The following is a 26,591-nucleotide window of genomic DNA, read 5'->3' as shown; positions in this document are numbered from 1 at the left end:
GGCAGGTTAAAAAAAAAAAAAAAAAAGCATAATCCTCACAGAAAGAGATGAATGGATTATGTTTGTATGCGGCTGAAGGAATGTTGCTGAACGTGCAAAACGGCCTTATGAGTTGTCAGCTACATTTTTTTTTTTCTACTTTTTCATACCGTTGAATGCTATATTGTGAAAAATCAATGGCTTTTCAAACTATTTTGTGATTAGAGAAGTACCCAACCTAGAAAACATTTTTTTTTTTTTCTCTCTTCTCACGTTACTAGTAACTGACTGTGTGAAAAGGAAGTACAAGCATATGTACCACATTAAGAAGTCTCCAAATCATACACTAAATGACTAGAGAATAGGCATAATGTACTGTCACATCAAATTAAATTATGTATGTGAATTGTTTATATGAGACCTCTGGACTGAAGCCCTACTAATTTCTTTCTTGAGCGTTGATGTCAAAGGCAGCAGACATTCCATTGTGCTTTTGCTTATAGTTTGTTTCAATGTTTTCTTGATTAATTTACTGCCTTTCTGAAACTTTTTTTTTTACTTAAAGGTGAAGTATATAGCTTCTGTGTCACCTAGCGGATTACAACCTTGCAAATGCCCCTTTCGTGCGTCGCACCTCCCCCAACACACCACAACTGTTTGAGGCTGCCTATATTGGACACGTCAAAGAAAAGAATAAAAACAGGAACATATGTCTTTCTGAATGGGTGCATGTTGATGTTGTATTGAAGTCCATTTTAGTTAGTAGCATCGACCCATTCGCTTTGACATGTTCATGATCCGTTTAATCTTTGAAAGTCTAAATGCAGGGAAATTTAGCTTGCACTTCTGTAATCAAAGATCTGTCAGATCTGTGCAAAACAGTCTCAATGTTTTGATGGTGCCTTGGAGATTCAGTGTTTACACTTTTGGGAGAGATAAACCCCATGAATGACATACTAATAGAAGTCAATGAACAATAAACTAGCCTCACACTTGAAGATTTTAAGCCTGATTCCGGGCTCAATTTGCAACACCCAACAATCTGGGGGGGGGTGTGGCCTGATTCAAGGCTTCTCGCAACCGACTTGTCCAAAAAATCCTGAATTGTGTGGTGTCATTACGATTATTTTTCATCCACATGTCGTTCTAAACCTGTAAGACTTTCATTCGTCTTCAGAACACAAATTAAGAACTTTTTGATAAAATCTGAGAGATTAGACTGCATTTGCAGCTACGACTTTGTTGCTTCAAAAAGTTCATAAAGAGATCGTAAAACTAATCCATATGAATTGAGCGGTTTAGTCTCGATTGCTCGATTAATATGGATTAGCTTTCCGATCTCTTTATGATCTTTTTGAAGCATCAAAGTGGTAGTTGCAAAGACAGCCAATCTCTCAGGGACAGACATCTCTCAGATTTCATCAAAAAGATCTTCATTTGCATTCCGAAGATGAGCGAAAGTCTTACGAGTTTGGAACGACATGAAGGTGAGCAATTAATGACATAATTTTCATTTTGGTGTGAACTAACCCTTCAAGATTTGAAAATCGTCTAGTGTGTGGCCGGGCTTAAGCCAGGGACACGCCAAGCCTTAGTTTTTTTTTCGGTGTGTTCCACACCGTTGGCTCTAATTGGACGCGGCCATTTTTTTTTAAACGTAGAATTGGCGTCGGGCCGTCGGTGAGAGAGAGAACTCTGATTGGCTGTTCAGATTTCATTTATCATGTGACAAGAGTGAGGTGAGCTAACTGACAAGACGGTGGACGATTTGGTTTCAAAGCGAAATGTTAAGGCACCTATTTGGCAATATTTTAGATTTAAACCCAGTGCTAATAGGGATCCTGCAAACATTAATAAGGCAATCTGTAAACTCTGTCTTATGAAGGTGGCAGCTGCCGGGGTAACAACTGTAATTTACACACATACCTTCAAGCGCACCACAAAAATGAGGCTACTAAAATAGGCCCTGCAGCAAAAATGGATCGTAGAAGCCAGACATTGCCACATCCACCTTCAAACGCAGAAACTGTCTATCTATCTACCTAAACAGATGCCACTCTGAAATGTTGAAGAATAGAAAAGAGCTGTGTTGAATTTGTGCTACAAGTCATAAGGTTTTGTAACAACACAAGGATGTTCATTATGAATCAAATGTACAATTTTTTGGGTGAACTATCCTTTTTATGTGTAGAACATAAAATATGAACAGCAACAGACACACACTCTGAGATACTTCACTTGCTTTAATTTGAATCAAATTCATAGATAAGGTTTTACCTTTTGGCCTGCAGCTTGCAGAACCAGTTTCAACGAATGGTTCGTAAAGATATTAATGGTTCAGATGTTTCAAGGAATTGATCATCATTCAGTTAAAAGACGATGCTTTCAGAAAACTCAAATGCACATTACCAGTCAGATATACTGTTCGGATCATTTCTTCTCAATAGCCAACACATTTGACGAATTTAAATTTACAAAGAAAAAAGAGAGAGAGAGAAAACTTTATAGTTTTAAAGACTTTATATTTGTTTATAAGCTGTGTATTGTTATCTTAAGTTGTGTATTGTTTTACATGAGGGGTTGCACAATTTATTGCACAATGAACACTTTTGCAAGTAAAAACATTTAGCTGTTATCTTTTTAAAAGGATATTTGCTTAATCAATTAAATTATTGCATTATAGTCTTGAAACTGGCAGCTGATGAACCACATTTGGATGATTTTTGACAATAAATACTAATAAATACTAAACAACTACATAGTAGTTGTTATAAATAAGAATACATTTATAATAAGTTATACATAATGGCTTTTAGTGTTACCAAACTTAACTACTTAACTTCTACTTAACAGGTTTGGCTAGTCCAGTATTTCCAGTAAATCCTTATGACGTATAATTAAACTATAAAGAATTATTTGCCTTAAGGTTCGTGACAGTTGTTTGACAAGGGCACTTTTTCTGGTATGACAATGGCACTTTGTACGACGTGAAAGGTTTTTAGGATTACTTGATAATTTGAGGCAGGTGCATGACTGTTGTGTGACTTTTGTTATGTTGTTAAACTGAAAGCTATAGGAGAAAGGGTGTGTGTGCATGTGAATTGTACAAGTATGCTAAAGCATTCCAGTCAAAGCTGTTACTGTGGCATGCTCAACAGGTCATTTAACTTCCCCTTTTTTGCATTCTGTTGAGGTGTTATCACAGACTGCAGTAATATATTTTCATATTTTTTATTTACTTACTTTTTGAACAAAGTAAGCTTGAGATTTACATTTTAAATTACCCAAAATAAATGGCAAACACTATTCCAGCAGCTATACTGCTAATCTCAACTTCTAAAATAGTACCAGACCTTGACAGACATCAAGGTGACCAGCTCTTATGTGCTTGTGATAAACTCAGTTCACAAATTCTTTTTTTTTTTTTTTCCTTCCAATTTCACAAGAATCGGAAATTATACCATGTTGGGTGAAGTTACTTACCTTTTCTTTTTTGAATGTTTTCCAAGTTGCTGTTATATAATCTACAAAGAAATTAATTTGTACTTGACCGTGCTCAAATTTATCATCGGGTGGTTTTAATTCATTTAAAACCACTTAATTCACAATATACACACTATATTGAGTTTTGGGACGCCTGCCTTTACGTGCACATGAACTTTAATGACATCCCATTCTTAATCCATAGGGTTTAATATGGAGTTGGCCCACCCTTTGCAGCTATAACAGCTTCAACTCTTCTGGGAAGGCTTTCCACAAGGTTTAGGAGTGTGTTTATGGGAATTTTTGACCATTCTTCTAGAAGCGCATTTGTGAGGTCAGGCAGTGATGATGGATGAGAAGGTCTGGCTCGCAGTCTCCGCTCTAATTCATCCCAAAGGTGTTCTATCGGGTTGAGGTCAGGACTCTGTGCAGGCCAGTCAAGTTCCTCCACACCAAACTCACTCATCCATGTCTTTATGGACATCCAAACCCAGACTCGTCCATCGGATTGCCAGACAGAGAAGCGTGATTCGTCACTCCAGAGAACACGTCTCCACTGCTCTAGAGTCCAGTGGCGCGTGCTTTACACCACTGCATCCGACGCTTTGCATTGCGCTTGGTGATGCAAGGCTTGGATGCAGCTGTTCGGCCATGGAAACCCATTCCATGAAGCTCTCTACGCACTGTTTTTGAGCTAATCTGAAGACCACATTAAGTTTGGAGGTCTGTAGCTATTGACTCTGCAGAAAGTTGCCGACTTCTGCGCACTGTGTGCCTCAGCATGCGCTGACCCCGCTCTGTGATTTTACGTGGCCTACCACTTCATGGCTGAGTTGCTGTTGTTCCCACTTTGTTATGATACCACTAACAGCTGACCGTAGAATATTTAGTAGTGAGGAAATTTCACAAATGGACTTATTGCACAGGTGGCAACCTACAACTCTACCACGCTTGAATTCGCTGAGCTCCTGAGAGCGACCCATTCTTTCACAAATGTTTGTAGAAGCAGTCTGCATTCCTAGGTGTTTGGTTTTATACACCTAAGTCCATGGAAGTGATTGGAACACCTGAATTCAATGATTTGGAGGGGTGTCCCAATACTTTTGGCAATATAGTTTAGATATAGTCTTTGTTTCATAGTTCATTGTGAGTTTAAAATGATGACGGCAGGACCATATGTGAGTTAATGAGATGAAATATCATTGAGATGACAGAACCGTTGCCATTTATGATAAATATATCCAGAAACATAGGCCTATGTGTCCAGTGTGCAAGCGGTCCTGCTACTATTTTTGCTATTTTATATTTTAATGACAGTAATTAGGCAGCATTTACAACCATTCAGCTGCACACAATTTCAAGATCATTTGTGATTTATAAATTTTACATCTGGAAGAGAGGCGTATGCACGTTTTTTTTGTGTGTACTTTCGTTCTCTGAATTACACATTGGAGAAATGATTGTAAGATTAAATGTAGGATGGTTTCTACGAAAAATTTTATAAATGAGGCCCCAGGTCTGTGTGAGAAGGGAGCTGCCAGCTGATGCTTTCCCAAGCACCTCGCAAAAAACACTAGGTCTCATTCACTAATAATTTCATACGCTATTCGTATTTATACGCACATTTGAACTTCTCGCGAAAACTGTCCTCCTAATTCACAACACTGTTATCTTAAGTTGTGTATTGTTTTACATGAGGGGTTGCACAATTTGTTGCACAATGAACACTTTTGCAAGTAAAAACTTTTAGCCGTTATCTTTTTAAAGGGATATATTGCTTAATCAATTAAATTATTGCATTATAGTCTTGAAACTGGCAGCTGATGAACCACTTGGATGATTTTTGACAATAAATACTAATGATAGTAGTTGTTATAATTAAGAATACATTTATAATAAGTTATACATAAAGGCTTTTAGTGTTACCAAACTCTAATCTACTTAACAGGTTTGGCTAGTCCACTATTTCCAGTAAATCCTTATGACATATAATTAAACTATAAAGAATAATTTGCTTTGAGGTTCGTGACAGTAGTTTGACAAGGGCTCTTTTTCTGGTATGACAATGGCACTTTGTACGATGTGAGAGAAGGTTTGTGGATTACTTGAGGCAGGTGCATGACTGTTGTGTGACTTTTGATCTCAAGATCATTTGTGATTTATAAATTTTACATCTGGAAGAGAGGCGTATGCACGTTTTTTTGTGTGTACTTTCGGTCTCTGAATTACACATTGGAGAAATGATTGTAAGATTAAATGTAGGATGGTTTCTACGAAAAATTGTATAAATGAGGCCCCAGGTCTGTGTGAGAAGGGAGCTGCCAGCTGATGCTTTCCCAAGCACCTCGCAAAAAACACTAGGTCTCATTCACTGATAATTTCATACACTATTCGTATTTATACGCACATTTAAACTTCTCGTGAAAACTGTCCTCCTAATTCACAACACGTGCAAACACACATGAATTTGTTCTAAACCTTGCTCTAATGTTGATAGATTTAACATTGTCATGATATTTAATTCTTACAAAAACTTTGATTCCAAAACTGGTTGTTATTAGGCTCAGCCATCGCTGTTTACCCAGCAGGATATAATAAGTAACAAGACTTACTAGACAAGACATACACTGAATTTATAAGAGGTGGCCAGCACCATTAAGACAAAAAAAGGGGAAACAAAACCATATAAATTCTCACAACAGTAACAACACAAACCCTGGCATACACATAATGCATTTACCGAAATTTAGGTCCATGGATAAATTTTAGTTCAGTCATGACAACTCTAGGAGTGGATTAAATTCAACCAGCATTTATTGGCATGGGGCATGAAGTATACATGGTTTTATTTTGTCATACAAGATCTGCTACTGAACTCTGTATTTAATGCAAAAATAATTCTCTTAAACAAAAATCACATTGATCAGGACATCACATTTTCCTATGTTCCCTCTAATACATCAAAGGTACATTCTCACTTTCTTTAGAATTCCCATAAAACAGTTCAACTTCCATTCCACTTCCATTCCTACAACACACCAGGTACCAAACATTTCAAGTCATCTTAATTACAAATTGAACTTTAACAATTTTAGCTATGTTTTTAACATTACATTTTAGCCAAAGATGATTTTTAATTGGTTTTAATGTTTTAACCTTTAAAGGGGACCTATTATGCCCCATTTTACAAGATATAAAATAAGTCTCTGATGTCCTCAAAGTGTGTATATGAAGTTTTAGCTCAAAATACCCCACAGATAATTTTTTATAGCATGTTAAAATGGCCACTTTTGGGGATTGAGCAAAAGCGCGCAGTGTGTGCCCTTTAAATGCAAATGAGCTGCTGCGCTCGGCCTAAGAGGGCGAAGCTTTAAGAGCTGATTCTCCGGTGACAGGGTTCAGTCAGGACGCACTATAATGTCAGAAACTGCGAATATATGCTGCGTGGAGATAGAACAGGTATAGTTTAGTTCAATTACAGTTATAACTTAGCCTATATTGTCTTCTTGTTTTTATCCACTATATTAGTACAAGCTTGTTGTACCGGACCCCGTTCGACTTTACCGATGAGTTTTATGATGTTTATTGTACTTCACACAAAAGGTGAAGCGCCTGTTTTCACTCTAGAAAATCACTGTTAAAAAAACGTTCTTGTTCTGAGACACTGCTTATGATTTATGGGGATTAAAAAAAAAAGGAATGGTTGGATTTGTATCATTATAGGGTGGTTGTGTACACACACTGCCAACACACATTTATAGCCAACCATGCAAAAGTGAATTTTGCATAATAGGTCGCCTTTAAGCCAAATAACTAAGCCCATGCACTGACTACAATGACAAATACACTGGTACAATGACAAATAAAGATATTAAAACAAACCAATATATTAAAGTCTTTTCATTAATTGTTCAGTGCAAAGATGAAAATATAAGAATCATGTGTTGCATAAATCCTGGCCATCACACCTATTCAGTTTGTTTTGTGGAAATAATTACGGTTAACTACCAGTTATACCAGCTTGTTTCAGTGTAAAACAAAAATGTAGTTTGTTTTGACAACATTATGGAAGTAGTTAGGACTGTGTTTTGGTCCTACCAGTATGTTCCGGTGCTTTTCAACAAATTAAAGTGTTAGTTCGCTCCAAAATGAAAATTCTGTCATTACTTACCCTCATGTCATAAGACTTTCGTTCTTCTTTGGAAGACAAATGAAAATCTTTTTGATGAAAGAAAGCTGTCTGTCAGATTTCCTTCCAAAGAGTGCCTTTGTAACTACCACTTTGACGTTTCAAAAACTTTAGAGATTGGAACATAAAGAGATTGGAAAACTAATCCATGTGAATCAAGCGGTTTAGTCCAAATTTTGAATCAATCGCTTGTTATGATTGTGTAGGGTTGCGTCCGTTGCGTAGAGATGGAATCACTGATGCCTCGTGCATGAACAATTTGCTTTCTCACATCACTAGCTTTAAATATGCAACTTCACCAGCTAATAAATGCATAAGTGATGATCAAATGGATGGTAACAATCGTGACATTAAACATTTGGGTCAGATTTGTACTGTACTGTAGTGTTCCGTATTCATACTGTTCCTCTGTCTGTGTTTTAAATGCGCATCTTACACCGTGTCCTAACCAGACGTAATGCGATAAGATTCCAGCGACGAGCAATTTGACTGTCCACACTAGACACGACGCGACAATAAGAAGCGATAAATCAATCAAAAACCACAGCTAATCAGAAGAGAGTGTGGGCGGGCTGAATGAAATGGGCACAATGAAATACAACGAAATGGGCAAGTACATAGTAAAATTCATAAATATTACACCAATTTAAACATTATTTAAAGTACATACAGAGTGACTGAACCAGTCTTTGTCATAGAATACACTTGTTTGTGCACACTGATTTGACAGATTGAACGTTCTTCAAAACAGAATGTTCCACCACTGATGACTTTGGCAGCGAACACTCAGCATGGTTTCAAAAACAACACATCCCAGTACCATTAGTGTTAGAGAGATTGGCTATTGGTACCAGGTTATTGAAACTCTGTTGTAATTGTTAGGATTTTCAATACGGGTGTGGCCAAGTGTATCCAAAATCATTCGTAAACAAAAACTCTTGAAAGAACATTGAAAGAACATACTCCGTTAACCTTGTCTAACAGGTCTGACAATCAGACTCCAGAGACTCTTTCTGCACTCGTTTGGTTCTAATCGGGAGAGAAACCTAGGACTAGTTCTCAAAAGTATTTTTTTTTCTTTTCTTTTTTTTCAAAAAATTTATCTAATGATATAAGACACTTGATTTTGCAACAGTTTAGGAGTTATGAGCAATTTTGTACTTGTGATCGCTGTAGTGTCACGCCACCACCGTCAGGGTGAGCCTTGGTGAGGCGCGGTGGGTACTACCATCCCTTAAAGTTTCAAGTCTCTACGACTTACGGTTTGGTCTGCCCGCTCACTTTTTGGGAAAAATGTTGATCTTTGAAAATCCTGACAAAGGCTTTTATATTACCATTCTAGCTTATCTAGAAATCTATAGACTATTGAAGTTTCAGTGTATTAACAATTATGCACCATAGTTCTTTCTCTCTCTTTTTTGTGGGAATAGTCAAACTCAAAATTAAAAGTCATTTTTTAGCATTGCAAAAGCTATAGGAGGTACTAAAAAGAAATGCTCAGACTGGTTTTGGGTGTTTGTTAAAGGCGCACTGAGTCATTTCATTTTTAGATTTTTTGCTGCCTCTTATCAAAAGATTACATAATTGTGGAGGTATACCAAAACTGAAATCCCAGGTGAAAGAAAAAAAGTAAATTTTAATAATGTACTTAAAGTGCTCTATTTTTGCGCACTAATTTTTTACTTAATATGCTAAAATTGCTTCTTTATTACTTCTTAAGATAATCTTAAGAACATCTAAGTGTACTCAACTGTGCTATTTTGAGACACCATGAAATATGAACTAAAATGTGCTTTTAATATACTATCTCTGTATTTAAAAACTTGTAGTACACTATGGGTTCAAATGTACTATAAGTGGTATCTAAATACATTTTTTAAATACAGAGATATTATATTAAAAGCAAATTTTAGTTCATATTTCATGGTGTCTCAAAATAGTACAGTTGAGTACACTTAGATGTTCTTAAGATTATCTTAAGAAGTACTAAAGAATAATTTTTAGTATATTAAGTACAAAATTAGTGCACGAAAGAGCACTTTATGTACATTATAGAAATGTACTTTTTTTCACCTGGGATGTTCCTTGTATAACTATATATATTTTTTATATATATATATATTTTTATATAACTATATATTTTTATATATATATATATATATATATATATATATATATATATATATAAAAAAAATTAAAAAAAAAGCCTGGATTTAGCCCAAGTTTTTTTCAGTGTCATCCTTGCTTTAAACCACAAAATGAGTAATGAATTATTTGGGCAGATTAAAAAGGAAGATCACAATGCCAACAGAAATTAGTCAAGTCAAGTCACCTTTATTTATATAGTGCTTTTTACAATGTAGATTGTGTCAAAGCAGCTTTAAATTGATAACTGGTACATAAATTAGTTATATTGAGCTGATGAATGGATTGTGTTTGCACCTGTAAACCAACCTGAGTCATCAGTGTTACTGTCACACGTACTATGAGTGCCCAACCTAGACAAGTGTCACAAAGCCATTCAACCATTCAAAGCCATTCATAACCATTCAACAGCTAGACAATAGCTATAATGTACTGTAAGTGTTGCACTGAATGAATTATGTCTCAGCAGTAGACGGTGTTCCCAATGGAATCATATAGGTTTAAGTTCTTACATTCTATTGAATTAATAGAAAATCATCTAATTTCAATGAGTAGCCTTACCTAACGTGTCTTCGTTTTTATATTGCAAAGTTTTATATTGCAGTCTCAATGTACAGTGCAAACATATTAATCTTGTTAATGACAGTGCAAACATATTAATCTTGTTAAATGTACTGCCAATTTTTATGAGCATGTTTACATTCACACCAGGAAGCTGATAACTCACAAATATCAGCTTACTGAAATAACCAGTTTTCTCTGTTTACATGCAAACCAATAACTAACTATGCAATCCAGTCTTCCTTTTTTGTCTAAAGTCCTAGAAAAAGTGGTTGCCACACAATTGCAGACTCACTTGGACAAAAATAATCTGCAGGAACCATTTCAGTCTGGTTTTCGTCCCCTCCACAGTACAGAGACTGCTCTTCTCAAAGTGGTGAATGACCTCCTCCTCGCCTCTGACTCTGGTGTCCTCAGCCTTCTGGTCCTTTTGGACCTGAGTTCAGCTTTTGATACCGTCTGCCACTCTGTACATTTGTCCCAATTGTCTGCAATCGGCATTTCAGAAACGGCTTTAAAATGGCTAAATTCATATCTCACAGACAGGAAACAGATTATTAGCATCGACAAATTCAATTCTCATTCTGTCACCTTATCTCGTGGAGTGCCTCAAGGATCTGTCCTTGGTCCACTTTTTTTCTTAATCTACACACTTCCCCTAGGTCAGATCATCCGGCGCCATGGCTTTAATTTCCACAGTTATGCTGACGACACATAAATTTATTTTACTGTACAACCTAACTCTGTTTTTCCTCCCCCTTCCTTAACATTTTGCTTACACAATCTCAAAATATGGATGGCTCAAAACTACTTAATGTTGAATATGAAAAAAACTGAAATTCTGCTAGTAGCCCCTTGATCTCACCCAACGCGATTTTTCTATTAACATTGACGGTGTTCTGGTTCAACCCTCTTCCACTATACGAAACCTTGGTGTGCTGTTCGATTCTAGGCTAAGTTTTGAACCCCACATCAATCAGCTTGTCAAGTCCTGTTTTTTCCATCTTGGCAACATTGTCCGTTTAAGACCCTCACTAAATCTCAAAGATGCTTTAACTGTTGTTCACGCTTTTATAACTTCACGTCTTGATTATTGTAACTCCTTGCTTTATGGTCTACCCAAAAAAGTCATAAATCGCTTGCAGCTCATTCAGAATTCAGCTGCTCGGGTTCTCACTTTTACCAAAAAATCAGCTCACATCAGCCCTGTCTTACAGCAAATACATTGGCTCACTGTTAGTTACAGCATCCAGTTTAAGATTCTTACTCTAGTTTTCAAGGCTCATCATGGTTTAGCACCTTCCTATCTCTGCGAATTGATTATCCCCTATGTCCCTGCCCGTACTCTGAGATCGAGCTCTGAAAACTTGCTTGCAGTACCCAAGTTCCGTCTATCTAGTGTGGGTGGTAGGGATTTCAGCATATCAGCTTCTAAGCTCTGGAACAAGCTACCACAAGACCTTCGTGATATCTCTTCTCTTCAGACCTTTAAAACTGCCCTCAAAACTCACTTATTCACTTTATGTTTTGTTAATTGACTGTCTGTCTCAATTTCCAGCACTATGCTCGTTTTTGTAAGTCTAATGTAGATTAACCTTCTTTGTCCGTTCCATCTGGTTGATTACATTGTTGTATACTGAATGTATACTTATATGTATTCATATTATATAACAATTTACTGTAAAGCGTCCTTGGGTTCCTGAAAGGCGCTAAATAAATAAAACATATTATTATTATTATTATTAAACTGCGTTTACATGACTTTATTAATAAATCGGGTTATCATTCAAACACTGTTCTCACGTCACATGTCCATTTTCTCACAAAGTGAAAGATACATAGCAGATCAAGACCAATCAAATTACTTTTGATATAAAACAAAGTCTCAGCTTTTAAATTCTGTCAATTTTACTATGAGATTCAAACAACACGTGGTTTTGGCATGGTTTGGCTCTTTAATGTGGTGAGACACATCGGTGTAGTGCCTCAGGTCAAGCGGCACCTGAACCTATTATCTCTTCAGCACGAATTAAACATGAATGAACATTAAGAAGTATGTTGAAAGATACAGTACAACTTGCTGAAATGAATCCATCTCTAATGTAATCACTTAATCAGAGTTTCAACCGCAGAAAGACGTCAATAAAACAGCTTGCAAACAAATATGTCACAAAATATTACAATTACCTCAGGAAAGCCATTCAATGACCATAAACCCGATAGTTAGTAAAAAAACAAAAAAATCTGGAGAGTAGCATTTTTCAAAAAATATGCACAATATTACATTTTCATATTTTTACTCTTACAAACCCGATTCCAAAAAAGTTGGGACACTGTACAAATTGTGAATAAAAAAGGAATGCAATAATTTATAAATCTCATAAACTTATATTTTATTCACAATAGAATATAGATATTTATTGAACACATTAATAAATGTTCATTACCAACCTATTTTGGGTTCATTTTAAGCAAGAAATATAGTAATTTTTAATCAATAGTTGAGTTAAATAAAACCACTCAGCAGGTTGGGTTAAATATTTAATCACCGAGTTTGTCCATATTTATCCCAACTTGTTTTTGTTTTTTTTGTTTTGTTTTTTAAAGAGCATTTTTTAGAGTGTAGGACTCATTCATGCTTTTTAATCCCAGGTTAGGGTTATACACTTATTTTCTGTCATGGTCTATGGACCCCCTGAATTAGCCTTAGCCACCCTGTGTATAAAACGGTATTTTGAACATCCCTAATTGGAAATCATAATTTTCTTAAAACCAGTGTATCTATTCTGGCATTTATATGTTACAGGCAGTGTCTGTATTTGGCATCTGAGAGGTGACTGAGGGTCTGACCCATGTCAGCAATGCAGTAACAATTTAGCCACACTTCCAGAGTATAAATATGTACTTGTTTTGTAATTAATTAATTTGCTTACACAAGTAAATTATTTTATTCTTATCCATTTTATTCTGTAGCTTTATGAGACATGTAAAGACAACTGTCTAAGGTCAAGAAGGTCAATAATGCACTACATGTTTCCACTAACACAAATGCATACTTAGCATGTGTAATTATTTTTAAGATTTATAGCACCATTGGTCACTATATGTTATAACTATTTATAACAATGAGTGAATCATCAGTAGATTATATCAGTGCTCTGTGTGGATGTAGTTTTCATGTTCTGTTCTGGTGAAGTCCTGTCAAAACTAATCCTTTAACGGAAAATATGTTGCCAATGTCAATGTTTTATCTAAATATGCTTGCAGGGGTTGTTTGTTATTATGAGACGGATTTGACCATGCCAATGGAATAGTCTTCAGAAAAATTCTACAGCGCCCCACATGAAAAGAGTCCTTCCAGAATTTATGATTTACCTGTGACCCTTACTAAAGATTCTTACGTATATAGAACAAAGTGCATCAAAGATAATGTCTTTAACTAACCTCATTTGCATAAAGAACAGAATAACATGTTCAGACGCTGCTAGAATATGTACTGTTAACCAATTAGAAATGTAGAAAAGATTATCCATATGACTATAAGTACTTGTGTTTTTGTATCCTAAGTTAGTTCTAGGCTGGGTCCTCTTACTAGTTTCTACGACCTTTGGAAGTGTGGAGAACTTTGTCTTCAGTAAACTCTTCAACTTTGACTCCTGGTCTTCATTGAGCATATTGGTCTCATTATGGGTTCTAACTGTAATTCCCCTACATGTTTTTGTAAATCATTGTGAAATGGTGAGGTTTTTCTGCTTTTCCACTTGAAGAGTGTTGTTTTAATTATTATCAAACTCTTTATTGTTTTTTTGTTTGTTTGTTTTTTATTCTAGTTGCATCAGTATTTATATGGTGAAAGGTTTCATTTTATAGGTAGTCTAAGTATTGATCTATTAATGTTAAAAGTTACTACCAAATCTGTTGGTTTATATGAAGTATTAATTGTAACACAGAGCTTCTTTAAAGTGTACAACTAATTTTTAAATGCAAATTGCTCATTTAATTTAAAATAATTAATTTAAAGTATTTTACAGTTTTCATCATCCTATTAATATGACAAACTTAGAATATATACATTTATAATATACTTTATTACATTTACATTCATATCCATAAAAAGATTAATACAATATTTAGAAAAATATACAAATAATTACTGTACCTGTCATTAAAAACATCACAAAATAATGTCAGATTTTTCAACTGTTAGTAATGATCGACCATAAATAGCTTTGTACCTTAAAAAAGCCTCCATACATTTGATTGCTACATCATCTACTTCTGGATCAAACTTGTTTGCCAAAAGATGGTGTTGCCTCACAATCCATTTCAAGTCCCCAGCTCCATAGACACAAACCGCCCGTCTGTGCATCCCACTGCATGGTGGATAGGGAGCCCCTTTCTTTAGATCTCCTTCAAGGTAGCTCCATTTCACTAGACGAGCAATTGCGTTCATGTCCGATTGCTCATACTTTCTGTTTGGAGGGTTGGATCCTGGCACTGAAGGCATCCGCTGTAACGTAGCCCACATGTGCTCATCTGGACTGTATGTGTCTTTCTCCCATTCCATGAATTCTTGAACCTCTTTGCTTTTGAAGATGTGATCCACAAACTCTCTTGAAAACACAAAGTAAGCATTTCCTGCGAACATAGGGCTCTGTATTGGCGGGGGTGACTTTTTAACATCGGTCCGAGTCACAACGTTCGTAACATTGTGATGATACTGCCATCGCACCTTTTTGGACTCTACAGCCTCAGACTCCAAACTGTTCTTTCCGTTCAGGTGTTTTAGAGAGACAACTATTTCTGCATTGGTTTTAATGGGGAAATCAGTGCCACAGGTGTTGAGCAGATACCTCCACTGGACAGGTGACTTGAGCAGATCCTGCATGCAGTTGATGTCCGCTTGAACTCGAGACCAGGAGGCGTAGATCACATTCTCCAGTTTGCTGGCCACAAACACATTTGTCAGGCAGGACGCAATGGCCCTAACTGCTTCTTTAAAGATCTCAGGAGACCTCTGGTCCACATGAACACAGTACACATTATCAGGAGTGTAAATGGCTCTTAAGAGCCTTTCAAACATCTCAATCTTCTCATGGATCACCATGGAGTAAGCAATAGGGAAATCTTTCTCTTTACTGAGAGAAACCATCAGAAACCCTCTGTCTCGGATGAAGGATGGACAATCCTTGGTTGCAGTGAGATAGAATGACTCGGATAGCAGGGATTTTCTTTTTTTCGAGGTCAGGAGCTTCCTGAAAATGTCCTTGTCCACTCCATCCATGTCTCCTTGAATAATAGCAGAACAAGCCTGTAGTTCTCCAACATCCTGCTTTAGTAAGTGATTCAAGCTCAGCTCTTTCTTAGGAGGACAATTTGTCATTCGTCCTGTATAGATCAGCAAGAAGAGCGACATTGAAATGATGGAGATTATTTTCAGAATCCTCTGATTCTTAAATCTCATGTTCAGTTCATTACAATGATAATTTTCCAGAAACAACTGCCAAGGAACCTGTACCGGTGAGGTGTAAAACAGCCTATTTTGTAGCAAGATAACAAATCTTATACAAAGGAGAAGGGGCGGACCTCTGCAAAAGAGATGATTAATTATTAATAAATATTACACAGTGCTGACGATACCAACCAGGAGAATGTGATTATCTAATATTACAGTCAATAAATAATATCATTAAATAACACCCAGGCCATTTCCTCTTTTGCAGTCTGGTCAGCACTACAGAGCACTGAACACCGAAACAGCCAGTTTCTTCCATCAGGTAATCCATCTCATGAACAGTCAATTCCCCCACTTGGCAATAAACATTTGCAATACACAACACTATTTATACATTTATATATTTAACACATACTTCTTATTTACATTTCCTTGCATTCGTACATAACATATACCTGTACATTCATATACCATCTATTGTCTATTTTTGTATATTATGTTTTTGTGGGGTTTTTTTTAAAATTGTATATTAAATACCTATTTACTTATTCTATTTTTATTCTTTTTATTATCAGTGTCTTGTCACTGTCATTTGTTTGTGCTGTGGAAGCTTCTGCCACCAAAACAAATTCCTTGTATATGTAAACATACCTGGCAATAAAGCTCTTTCTGATTTCTAATTTCTAACTTTATACACTTTTTGTACACCAAAGATGTTATGAAAACAAATACATTTTGCAAAACAGTAAAAAAGATTTAGAGTAACAATTTAAGTATTGTATCACGTCTTACTTTAGCCTTTAAATCTATTTGGTCACTTTGAGGAAGCTGTTCGATCACTGGATGGATCGAAGACACCTCAGAAAATGTACTGCCAATTTTAAATTCTCACTCTGAAATCTGAATACAGGTTAATGCTTTGTAAGGTATGTGCATATACAACTTAAAGGATTAGTTCACTTTCAAATGAAAATTACCACAAGCTTTACCTCACCCTCACTACCAAGCCAGTGATAAAGGATGAAGTCAAAGGTAACCAGATATGCTGAAGAATGTTGAAAACACGTTGCTGTTAGACTAGTCATAATTCAAATTTAAGATATATTTAATTCCTTGTCATTAAACAAATTATTATTCAAAATAACATGCTGTCCTGCAGGACAGCCCCAGTCACACGTCACACATCCCTGAGGAGTGTTATCTGCAAAAAAAAAAAAAAAAGATAAAAAGAAACACGCATGTGTTATTTCACCTTAAGGTGTTTCTGGTTGAGTGAATGCTGGTGTGTCTGTCTGCCACTAGTCTCCAGTGTGTTGTGGCTGTTCAGTTTTATTCAAATGTTGTCTCTACTTTGCCTAGATTTCATTTGGATTTCATTTTTAGGTTTTTTGCTGCAGTAGATGGTGTTCCCAGTGGAATCATATAGGTTTAAGTTCTCATATTCTATTGAATTAATAGAAAATCATCTAATTTCAATGACTAGCCTTACCTAACGAGTCTTCGTTTTTATATTGCAAAGTCTCATTGTACAGCGCAAACATATTAAACCATTAATTTTTTAGCTTATTAAAAGTGTAAATGAGTTAGGATAACGCGATGGTGTATTGCGTGTGTTTAAATACATTTGTTTAGCTGACTATTGATAGCTTGCAGCCGATCTCTACACAAAAGCTGCGCATGCTCGTGATAGCTTGTCACTCCATCTCCGCTCACACGTCACGCTTCCAGGAGCTCGGCTGTTTTCGGAAAGACTCGGTACAGCGTATGTATCTTTTATAAATATGATAAAACTAAAGACTTTTCGGTAATATGAAGGATGCTATACTACTCTATAATAGGTACTTAAGATTAACATAAGATTGGCAGAAACTGTGTGTGATATACACCCCCCCCTGTTTTGAAGTTTCAGTAAGCAAGTATGCACCAAAATTCTTTCCCTCATTTTGTGGGAATAGTCAAACAATTGAAAGTGATTGTTTAGCATTCACTGGTCCAATCCAAAGAACAATTACAGGTTATCAGTGTGATTGTAAAACATTTACATTTTGCACTACCAAGCCAGTGATAAAGGATGAGGTCAAAGGTAACCAGATATGCTGAAGAATGTTGAAAACACGTTGCTGTTAGACTAGTCATAATTTAAATTTAAGATATATTTAATTCCTTGTCATTAAACAAATTATTATTCAAAATAACATGCTGTCCTGCAGGACAGCCCCAGTCACACGTCACACATCCCTGAGGAGTGTTATCTGCAAAAAAAAAAAAAAAAAGATAAAAAGAAACACGCATGTGTTATTTCACCTTAAGGTGTTTCTGGTTGAGTGAATGCTGGTGTGTCTGTCTGCCACTAGTCTCCAGTGTGTTGTGGCTGTTCAGTTTTATTCGAATGTTGTCTCTACTTTGCCTAGATTTCATTTGGATTTCATTTTTAGGTTTTTTGCTGCAGTAGACGGTGTTCCCAGTGGAATCATATAGGTTTAAGTTCTCATATTCTATGATCACTGGATGGATCGAAGACACCTCAGAAAATGTACTGCCAATTTTAAATTCTCACTCTGAAATCTGAATACAGGTTAATGCTTTGTAAGGTATGTGCATATACAACTTAAAGGATTAGTTCACTTTCAAATGAAAATTACCACAAGCTTTACTCACCCTCAAGCCATCCTAGGTGTATTTGACTTTCTTCTTTCTGATGAACACAATCGGCGTTATATTAATAAATATCCTGATGCATTCGAGCTTTATAATGGCAGTGAGCGGGATCAACGAGTATGAGCTGAAAAAAAAAGAAAAAAAAGCCGTATATATAAATATATACGGCTCCGAGGGGTTAATAAAGTCCTTCTGAAGCGAAGCAATGCGTTTGTGTAAAAAAAAAATCTATATTTAACAAGTTATGAAGTAAAATATCTAGCTTCCGCCAGACCTCCTTACGTAGAAAGTGTAAAACTCTCGCAGTTCAAAAAGCTTACGCTACGTCCTACGCCTTCCCTATTCAACTTACGGAAAAAGTGTAACTGACGCGATTCCAGTTTTTTTTTTCTTCTTTTTTTTCGTAATTTGTATCATCAAGATTAATAAAAACACTATGTAATGTGCACTAACGAAGTAAATAAGGACAATTATGCAGAACTCCCCAAACAGCATTACAATTTTCGGTAACACTTTATAATACTGTTCCGTCATTAATGAGTAACTACACAGGAACAAATGAGTAACACAATATAAGCACTCTAGTAACTACTATTAACTAAGAAAAAACTCTAATTAACGAATTAGTAAGTAATAGTGCACAGTCGAATGTGGTAGCTCACTATTAGCAAATCCATAACTACTATTTTTTAAACCTCCCAGAGAACTACTATTACAGGTTCATAATTAATGTTAATAATGCGTAATGCATAATTAATTCTAAAGTGAAGATCATGGTAACCCACTAGTAATGACTGAAGTATTACCAAATCCTTCAGAAGGAATTACTAATTATTTGGATCAGTATTCTAAAGTGAAAAACATGATAACTCTCTAGAAACTACTGAAGTCATTGTAAACTTTTGAGATTTTTGTAAAGTATTGATAGTAATAACTCAAGAGTTACTACATAATTCTAAAGGAACTACTACTTATTTGGATCAGTATTCTAAAGTGAAGATCATGGTAACCCACTAGTAATTACTCAAGTGTTAACAAATCCATCAGAAGGAATTACTGTACAAAACTGTACAAAAACCTCAAAAGTTTACAATGACTTCAGTAGTTTCTAGAGAGTTATCATGTTTCTCACTTTAGAATACTGATCCAAATAATTAGTAATTCCTTCTGAAGGATTTGGTAAAATTTGGTAATATATAATGCTATTTCATGTATTCTGACTTATTTACACTGTTAAAGAGTTGGATTATCATGCTAAACATGGCCAAAGTTTCAAAACACGAGTTGGATGTATGACGGAGTATTTCTGTGCCAAAAATACTCACGAACTTCGGGATCTTTTTTTCAAGTATGTGCCTGTGTGACATCAGAATGGCCAGAATTCCTTGTACACGCACTTCTCCCGGAAGAGCGCACACGTTGACCAGAGCGAGAGAGCAAGAGCACGCCCATCAACGCGCATTCGGCTTTACGGAAGTCGTCGGCAGCGCTGCACAGGTCACAGGACTTCACAAAATCGACAGTGTCGCCAAAGAAGTGTGTTTTTGGTTGTGAGGGAAAGATAACCTTGCTTCCCAAAGAACCCAGCGTTAAGTGGAGCTGAGAGTTTTGTGCTCACGCATTACATCGATGCACTCCCGATATTTGTTATTAAAATAACCATAGAAACTGATAGTTGCAATCACTTTTTTTATCGGTTAAAATGAATGGAGAATATCTCGTGTTTTTCCGTGGCTGTTCGAGCCCTCGGGATCGGCGCTTATGGTTTCATAAACATATGAAACGTTTGAAACTGAAAGATAGAGCGGTCACAGCGATAATGATCCCGGTCATGAGTCGGAACTGCAGGTGGTGAGTAAAACTGCTTCAAATGTCTGTTTTGTTGGCAATAGGTGCATATAATGTAAACAACACGAACGTAGTGAATTCATAAATTCATTATTCATCGTTCACTATATGCTATATGATATATATATATATATGCCCCCCCCCCCACCCCCACCCCTTTAATGAAGGATCAGTATTCTAAAGTGTTACCCAATTTTCACTTATTAGAAACCAGTCTTACATTATTTCTTTCTTAGATGTACAAAAGTTATTGAAAATTAACTGAGGTGTAGTTCTAGGTAAAGTTTTGTGAAATAATTTTCATTTGAAGTCACCATTATAGCGTTCCCTTTAGTTGGACACTTGTTGTCCTCTGGTTATTGTGTTTAGAAAATACATTTGCTGTGGCAAAGGAAGCCAGGGTAAAAGATCAAGTGAGGTTGGTTATTTATTAATGGTGATGATTAACTAAGATCAAAGACTAATAACTGATTATCAGTGTGATTGTAAAACATTTAACTTTTGCACTACCAGTGATAAAGGATGAGATCAAAGGTAACCAGATATTCTGAAGAATGTTGAAAACACGTTGCTGTTAGACTAGTCATAATTCAAATTTAAGATATATTTCATTAAAACAAATTATTATACGTCATTAAACAAATTATTATTCAAAATAACACGCCGTTTTGCAGGACAGCCACAGTCACACGTCACATATCCCTGAGAAGTGTTATCTGCAAAAAACAAACACACAAATGAGAAAGGGCTAGGCTGTTTCTTTCAAAGAGATTCTAATCTGAAGTTATTTTGATCAATCTCTAAACCACTATTAAATATTTCCTTTTATAATATAAGTCACCACTTAGAAGTCATCATGACATTGAAATTGACAGTTCTTATTTTTTTAAGGAACATTTCAGTGTTTATTATAAATTATTTATCTTACCCTGATAATCAAAAACATTAACATTCCCCTCTCCCTCACAAGGTTGACCAGACAAGTTTTAATCATTGAAATCACATTAGATGATCACAGCAATTAGCAAATTACAACATGTACTATTAAAATAATGAGTTTACAGATTAACCTCATTCAATTCCATTATACTGTAAGCGTCTCACTGTAATACAGATTGTTACGCTTTTTTTAAAGACAAGGAGGTGATTTGAAATTAATTTTTGGGTTGCACTTTATTTTACAGTACATGCAAATTTCAATGTACTTACAGTGTATACCACAAAAGTACTGAGTAATGTAAGGTAACTACATGGGTTAAGTTCTGGGTTAGTACCTAGTTATTACTCAGTTAGTGTCATTTCTACTATATAAGTACATAGTATGTTCATGCGAAACAGTAAAGTGCTACCAGTTTTTGTTGTAAGCGTTTACCTTAAGGTGTTTCTAGTTGAGTGAATGCTGGTGCGTCTGTCTGCCACTAGTCTCCAGTGTGTTGTGGGTGTTTTGTTATGTTTCATTCGACTGTTGTCGCTAGATTCCATTTGGATTCTGCTCTGTCCCAAACCCTACTTTTTACGGTGTTGGCTTTGTGTTGTCTTAGCCAGGTTGTGTAGATGGGTTAGTTTTGGCTACTCTTTTTGTTGTTGTTGTTATTGTTGCTGTTTTAGTGGACTGGCCATTAATATGATGTATTTTTACCATGGAGATTTTTACACTACCTCAGAGCTGTTGTGTCTGAATTCATTCTCCCATTTGCCATAACATCCAATAACTCAACATACGCGGGGCAGGATGGTCGCGCGGGCTCAGATGAAATACTCTCACTGCCCTCAACAGCCATCGTCTGCTCTTCAGTATGGCTAGAAGCCAAAAGAGGACTATCTGCTGATCTGCTCGTCGAGCAGATCACTCTAGTGAGCCGCCGAATCGCGAGAAAGAGAGACGCCTTTCTCAAACTTTTTGGCGAGCTCCACTTGTGAGCCCCACGACTTGAGTCTCCTCTCAGCCTCAGCACGAGAAGGACCCGAGCCGCCAGGTGCAGATGCCTGTCCCTCTTCCCTCAAGAAGATTGACAGGTGAGAACGGAGCGCCTGCATAGGCAGATGCTCACGAACGCAAACAGATCCCTCGATAACTGAACGCACCTGCTCCTCACCCAGGCAGTGAACGCACAAGTCGTGTATGTCCTCCAGTGTCAGATATCTCGGACACGGATCAGCACAACGCTTGAAACGTTTCTCAGACATTGTTAGTTGGCTTACCTTGATAACAATCGCAACAGACAAAAGTCACTGAAGACGAAAAGAGGATGACAATCTCTAGGCGACCCTTATATACTGTCTGGTCGCACTAGTATGACTTAATAGGCCGTCGCCGGCCAATAGGATTGGCGTGATTCGACTGTTCTGAAGTTAAACTGAGCTCTGTTCTTCAGAAAAATCCTCCAGGTCCTGCAGATGCATTAAGAGTCAGGGGTGAAAACTTTCTGAATTTGAAGGTAAATTGTACTTAATTTGTCTTCTGGGAAACATGTATCTTCTGTATCTTCTGTTGCTTCCGAAGGGCAGTACTAAATGAAAAAAATTGATATTTAAACGAAATAAGAAAAATTTGTACATCTTCATCCTGTTCAAAAGTTTTCACCCCCCGTCTCTTAATGCATCGTGTTTCCTTCTGGAGCATCAGTGAATGTTTGAACCTTTTTTAATAGTTGTTTTTGAGTCCTTCAGTTGTCCTCAGTGTGAAAAGATGGATCTCAAAATCATACAGTCACTGCTGTAAAGGGTTTAAATATGCAAAAAATCCTCGAAAACTAAATAATCTGCAGGACCTGGAGGATTTTTCTGAAGAACAGAGCTCAGTTTAACTGTTCAGGACAAACAAGGGACTCAAGAACAACCATCACAAAACAAAAAAACAGTCGTAGATCATCCAGGTAACCACACACAGTATTAAGAACCAATGGTTCACAAACTTTTGAATGGGGTTATTTTAATAAATTCAGCTATTTTTTTGTCTGGTGGACCATATGTAAACATCTTTTATGTAAAATATCTTACTCAGGACAGTACTAATTAAAAAAATAACATGCATTTTGTATGATCTCTCTTATTTTGTTAAAATTATTCACATTTTCACAGATTCTGCAAGTGGTTCACATACTTTTTCTTGCAACTGTATATAACTATGACTGAATCATCAGTAGAAGTTTATATCAGTGCTCTGTATGGATGTAGTTATCATATTCTGTTCTAGTGACTTCTGTTCAAGTCCTGTCAAAACTCATCTTTTAAGGGAAAATATGTTGTTTGTTATTATGAGACGCATTTGACCATGCCAATGGAATAGTCTTCAGAAAAATTCAACAGCGCCCCATATGAGAAGAGTCCTTCCAAAATGTATGATTCACCTGTGACCCTTACCAAAGATTCTTGTGTATATAGAACAAAGTGCGTCAAAGATAATGTCTTTAACTAACCTCATTTGCATAAAGAACAGAATAACATGAAACCTGGTCTAAAGTCAATGACGCAATATTTTTATTTAAACAGCACGTTAGTAATAAGCGCCTATATGCAAGTGCACACCACGTACATTCTGCTTATTACACACACACACAGGGAAGTGCAGCAGCACAAAAAAACATGCCAAATTAAAAATAAAAGGATTACAATGTAAAGATTATTATTGTATGCATATAAAAATGTTTTGGTGGAACCCGGCTTTTCCTGTAGATGGTCTGTAAAACTGAACTCACTATAGACGAGTTCAGTTTTTCCGCTTGCAAATTCCACCTTGTAAATAGCGAATACGCCATGATGCGTTAAAATAGGGCCCCTGGTCTTCATTGAGCATATTGGTCTCATTATGGGTTCTAACTGTAATTCCCCTACATTAGGTTTTTGTAAATCATTGTGAAATGGTGAGGTTTTTTCTGCTCACTTGAAGAGTGGAAATGATTATTATCAAACTCTTTTCTGATTTCTAGTTGCATCATCTAACTATAGGTAGTCTAAGTATTGATCTATTAATGTTAAAAGTTATTATCAAATCTGTTGGTTTATATGAAGTATTAATTGTAACACAGAGCTTCTTTAAAGTGTACAAATAATTTTAAGATGCAAATTGCTCATTTAATTTAAAATAATTAATTTCAAGTATTCAAGTTTTCATCATCCTATTAATGACAAACTTAGAATATATACATGTTTATAATGTACTTTATTACATTTACATTCATATCCATGAAAAGATTCCTACAATATTTAGAAAAATATACAAATAGTTTCTGTATCTTTCATTAAAAACATCACAAAATAATGTCAGATTTTTCAACTGTTAGTAATGATCGACCATAAATAGCTTTGTACCTTAAAAAAGCCTCCATACATCTGATTGCTACATCATCTACTTCTGGATCAAACTTGTTTGCCAAAAGATGGTGTTGCCTCACAATCCATTTCAAGTCCCCAGCTCCATAGACACAAACCGCCCGTCTGTGCATCCCACTGCATGGTGGATAGGGAGCCCCTTTCTTTAGATCTCCTTCAAGGTAGCTCCATTTCACTAGACGAGCAATTGCGTTCATGTCCGATTGCTCATACTTTCTGTTTGGAGGGTTGGATCCTGGTACTGAAGGCATCCGCTGTAACGTAGCCCACATGTGCTCATCTGGACTGTATGTGTCTTTCTCCCATTCCATGAAATCTTGAATCTCTTTGCTTTTGAAGATGTGATCCACAAACTCTCTTGAAACCACAAAGTAAGCATTTCCTGCGAACATAGGGCTCTGTATTGGCGGGGGTGACTTTTTAACATCGGTCCGAGTCACAACGTTCGTAACATTGTGATGATACTGCCATCGCACCTTTTTGGACTCTACAGCCTCGGACTCCAAACTGTTCTTTCCGTTCAGGTGTTTTAGAGAGACAACCATTTCTGCATTGGTTTTAATGGGGAAATCAGTGCCACAGGTGTTGAGCAGATACCTCCACTGGACAGGTGACTTGAGCAGATCCTGCATGCAGTTGATGTCCGCTTGAACTCGAGACCAGGAGGCGTAGATCACATTCTCAAGTTTGCTGGCCACAAACACATTTGTCAGGCAGGACGCAATGGCCCTAACTGCTTCCTTAAAGATTTCAGGAGACCTCTGGTCCACATGAACACAGTACACATTGTCAGGAGTGTAAATGGCTCTTAAGAGCCTTTCAAACATCTCAATCTTCTCATGGATCACCATGGAGTAAGCAATGGGGAAATCTTTCTCTTCTTTACTGGGAGAAAGTGTCAGAAACCCTCTGTCTCGGATGTAGGATGGACAATCCTTGGTTGCGTTGAGATAGAATGACTCAGATAGCAGGGATGTTGTTTTTTTCGAGGTCAGGAGCTTCCTGAAAATGTCCTTGTCCACTCCATCCATGTCTCCTTGAATAATAGCAGAACAAGCCTGTAGTTCTCCAACATCCTGCTTTAGTAAGTGATTCAAGACCAGCTCTTTCTTATGAGGACAATTTGTCATTCGTCCTGTATAGATCAGCAAGAAGAGGGACAATGAAATGATGGAGATTATTTTCAGAATCCTCTGATTTTTAAATTTCATGTTCAGTTCATTACAATGATAATTTTCCAGAAACAACTGCCAAGGAACGTGTACCAGTGAGGTGCCTATTTTGTGGCAAGACACCAAATCTTATATAAAGGGGAAAGGCGGACCTCCTCAAAAGATATTCATAATTATTGCACAGTGCTGACGTTGATATCACCAACCAGGAGGATATGATAATCCAATATTGCAGTCAATAAAATAACTCATTAAATAACACTCAGGCCACTTCCTCTTTAAAGTTTTGTCATCTGGTCGGCGCTACACCGAACACTGAAACAGCCAGGCATAGGAACAGTTTCTTCCCTCAGGTAATCCATCTCATGAACAATCAATTCCCCCACTTGGCAATAAACGTGCAATACACAACACTATTTATACATTTACATGTCCTTGCATTTGTATATAACATACCTGTACATATATATAACGTCTATTTTTGTATATTACTGTATGTATATATATATATTTTTTTTTTTATATTATTTGATACCTATTATTCTATTTTTGTTCTTTTTATTATCTGTGTCTTGTCACTGTCATTCATTTGTGCTGTGGAAGCTTCTGCCACCAAAACAAATTCCACACCAAGACTTCTGTTACCTTCAGCTAAGTTCTACAAGAATTATCTGTGACTGCCATACTCACCTGCACTGCACTGCTGATTCTGCTGTTACCTGCATACCTGCAATAAAGCTTGTTATATTTTGTACTCTCCTCTTCTGTG

The 26,591-nt window shown here is 36.5% G+C and overlaps 1 protein-coding gene and 1 long non-coding RNA gene across 2 annotated transcripts in view; one reads left to right on the top strand and one right to left on the bottom strand.

Annotated features, from left to right (window-relative positions):
• LOC127506651 (uncharacterized) overlaps positions 1 to 26,591 on the top strand; it is a 56,760-nt gene that overhangs the window by 1,776 nt on the left and 28,393 nt on the right. Inside the window, exons 2-3 of the long non-coding RNA XR_007928098.1 lie at positions 14,775 to 14,984; positions 16,081 to 16,134. This is a non-coding gene — a long non-coding RNA (uncharacterized LOC127506651). The remainder of the gene's footprint in view (positions 1 to 14,774; positions 14,985 to 16,080; positions 16,135 to 26,591) is intronic.
• Positions 12,932 to 26,572, bottom strand: LOC127506650 (beta-1,3-galactosyl-O-glycosyl-glycoprotein beta-1,6-N-acetylglucosaminyltransferase 3-like). The gene is made up of 2 exons (XM_051883296.1): positions 25,410 to 26,572; positions 12,932 to 15,372 (listed from the first exon to the last, which is right to left on the bottom strand). The coding sequence occupies exons 1-2, from the start codon at positions 25,859 to 25,861 to the stop codon at positions 14,532 to 14,534; spliced, it is 1,293 nt and encodes a 430-aa protein (XP_051739256.1). The 5' UTR covers positions 25,862 to 26,572; the 3' UTR covers positions 12,932 to 14,531.

This window comes from Ctenopharyngodon idella, chromosome 24, assembly GCF_019924925.1.
Source record: "Ctenopharyngodon idella isolate HZGC_01 chromosome 24, HZGC01, whole genome shotgun sequence".
Taxonomy (NCBI): Eukaryota; Metazoa; Chordata; class Actinopteri; order Cypriniformes; family Xenocyprididae; genus Ctenopharyngodon; species Ctenopharyngodon idella.
This window is presented reverse-complemented; position numbering and strand designations above follow the sequence as displayed.

Coding starts and splice junctions, on each gene's coding strand:
- LOC127506650 (XM_051883296.1), bottom strand. CDS start 25,861: ATGAAATTTAAAAATCAGAGGATTCTGAAAATAATCTCCATCATTTCA. Junction 15,373..25,409: donor TGTGTTCATGTGGACCAGAG/GTCTCCTGAAAT, acceptor TGTGGACCAGAG/GTCTCCTGAGATCTTTAAAG.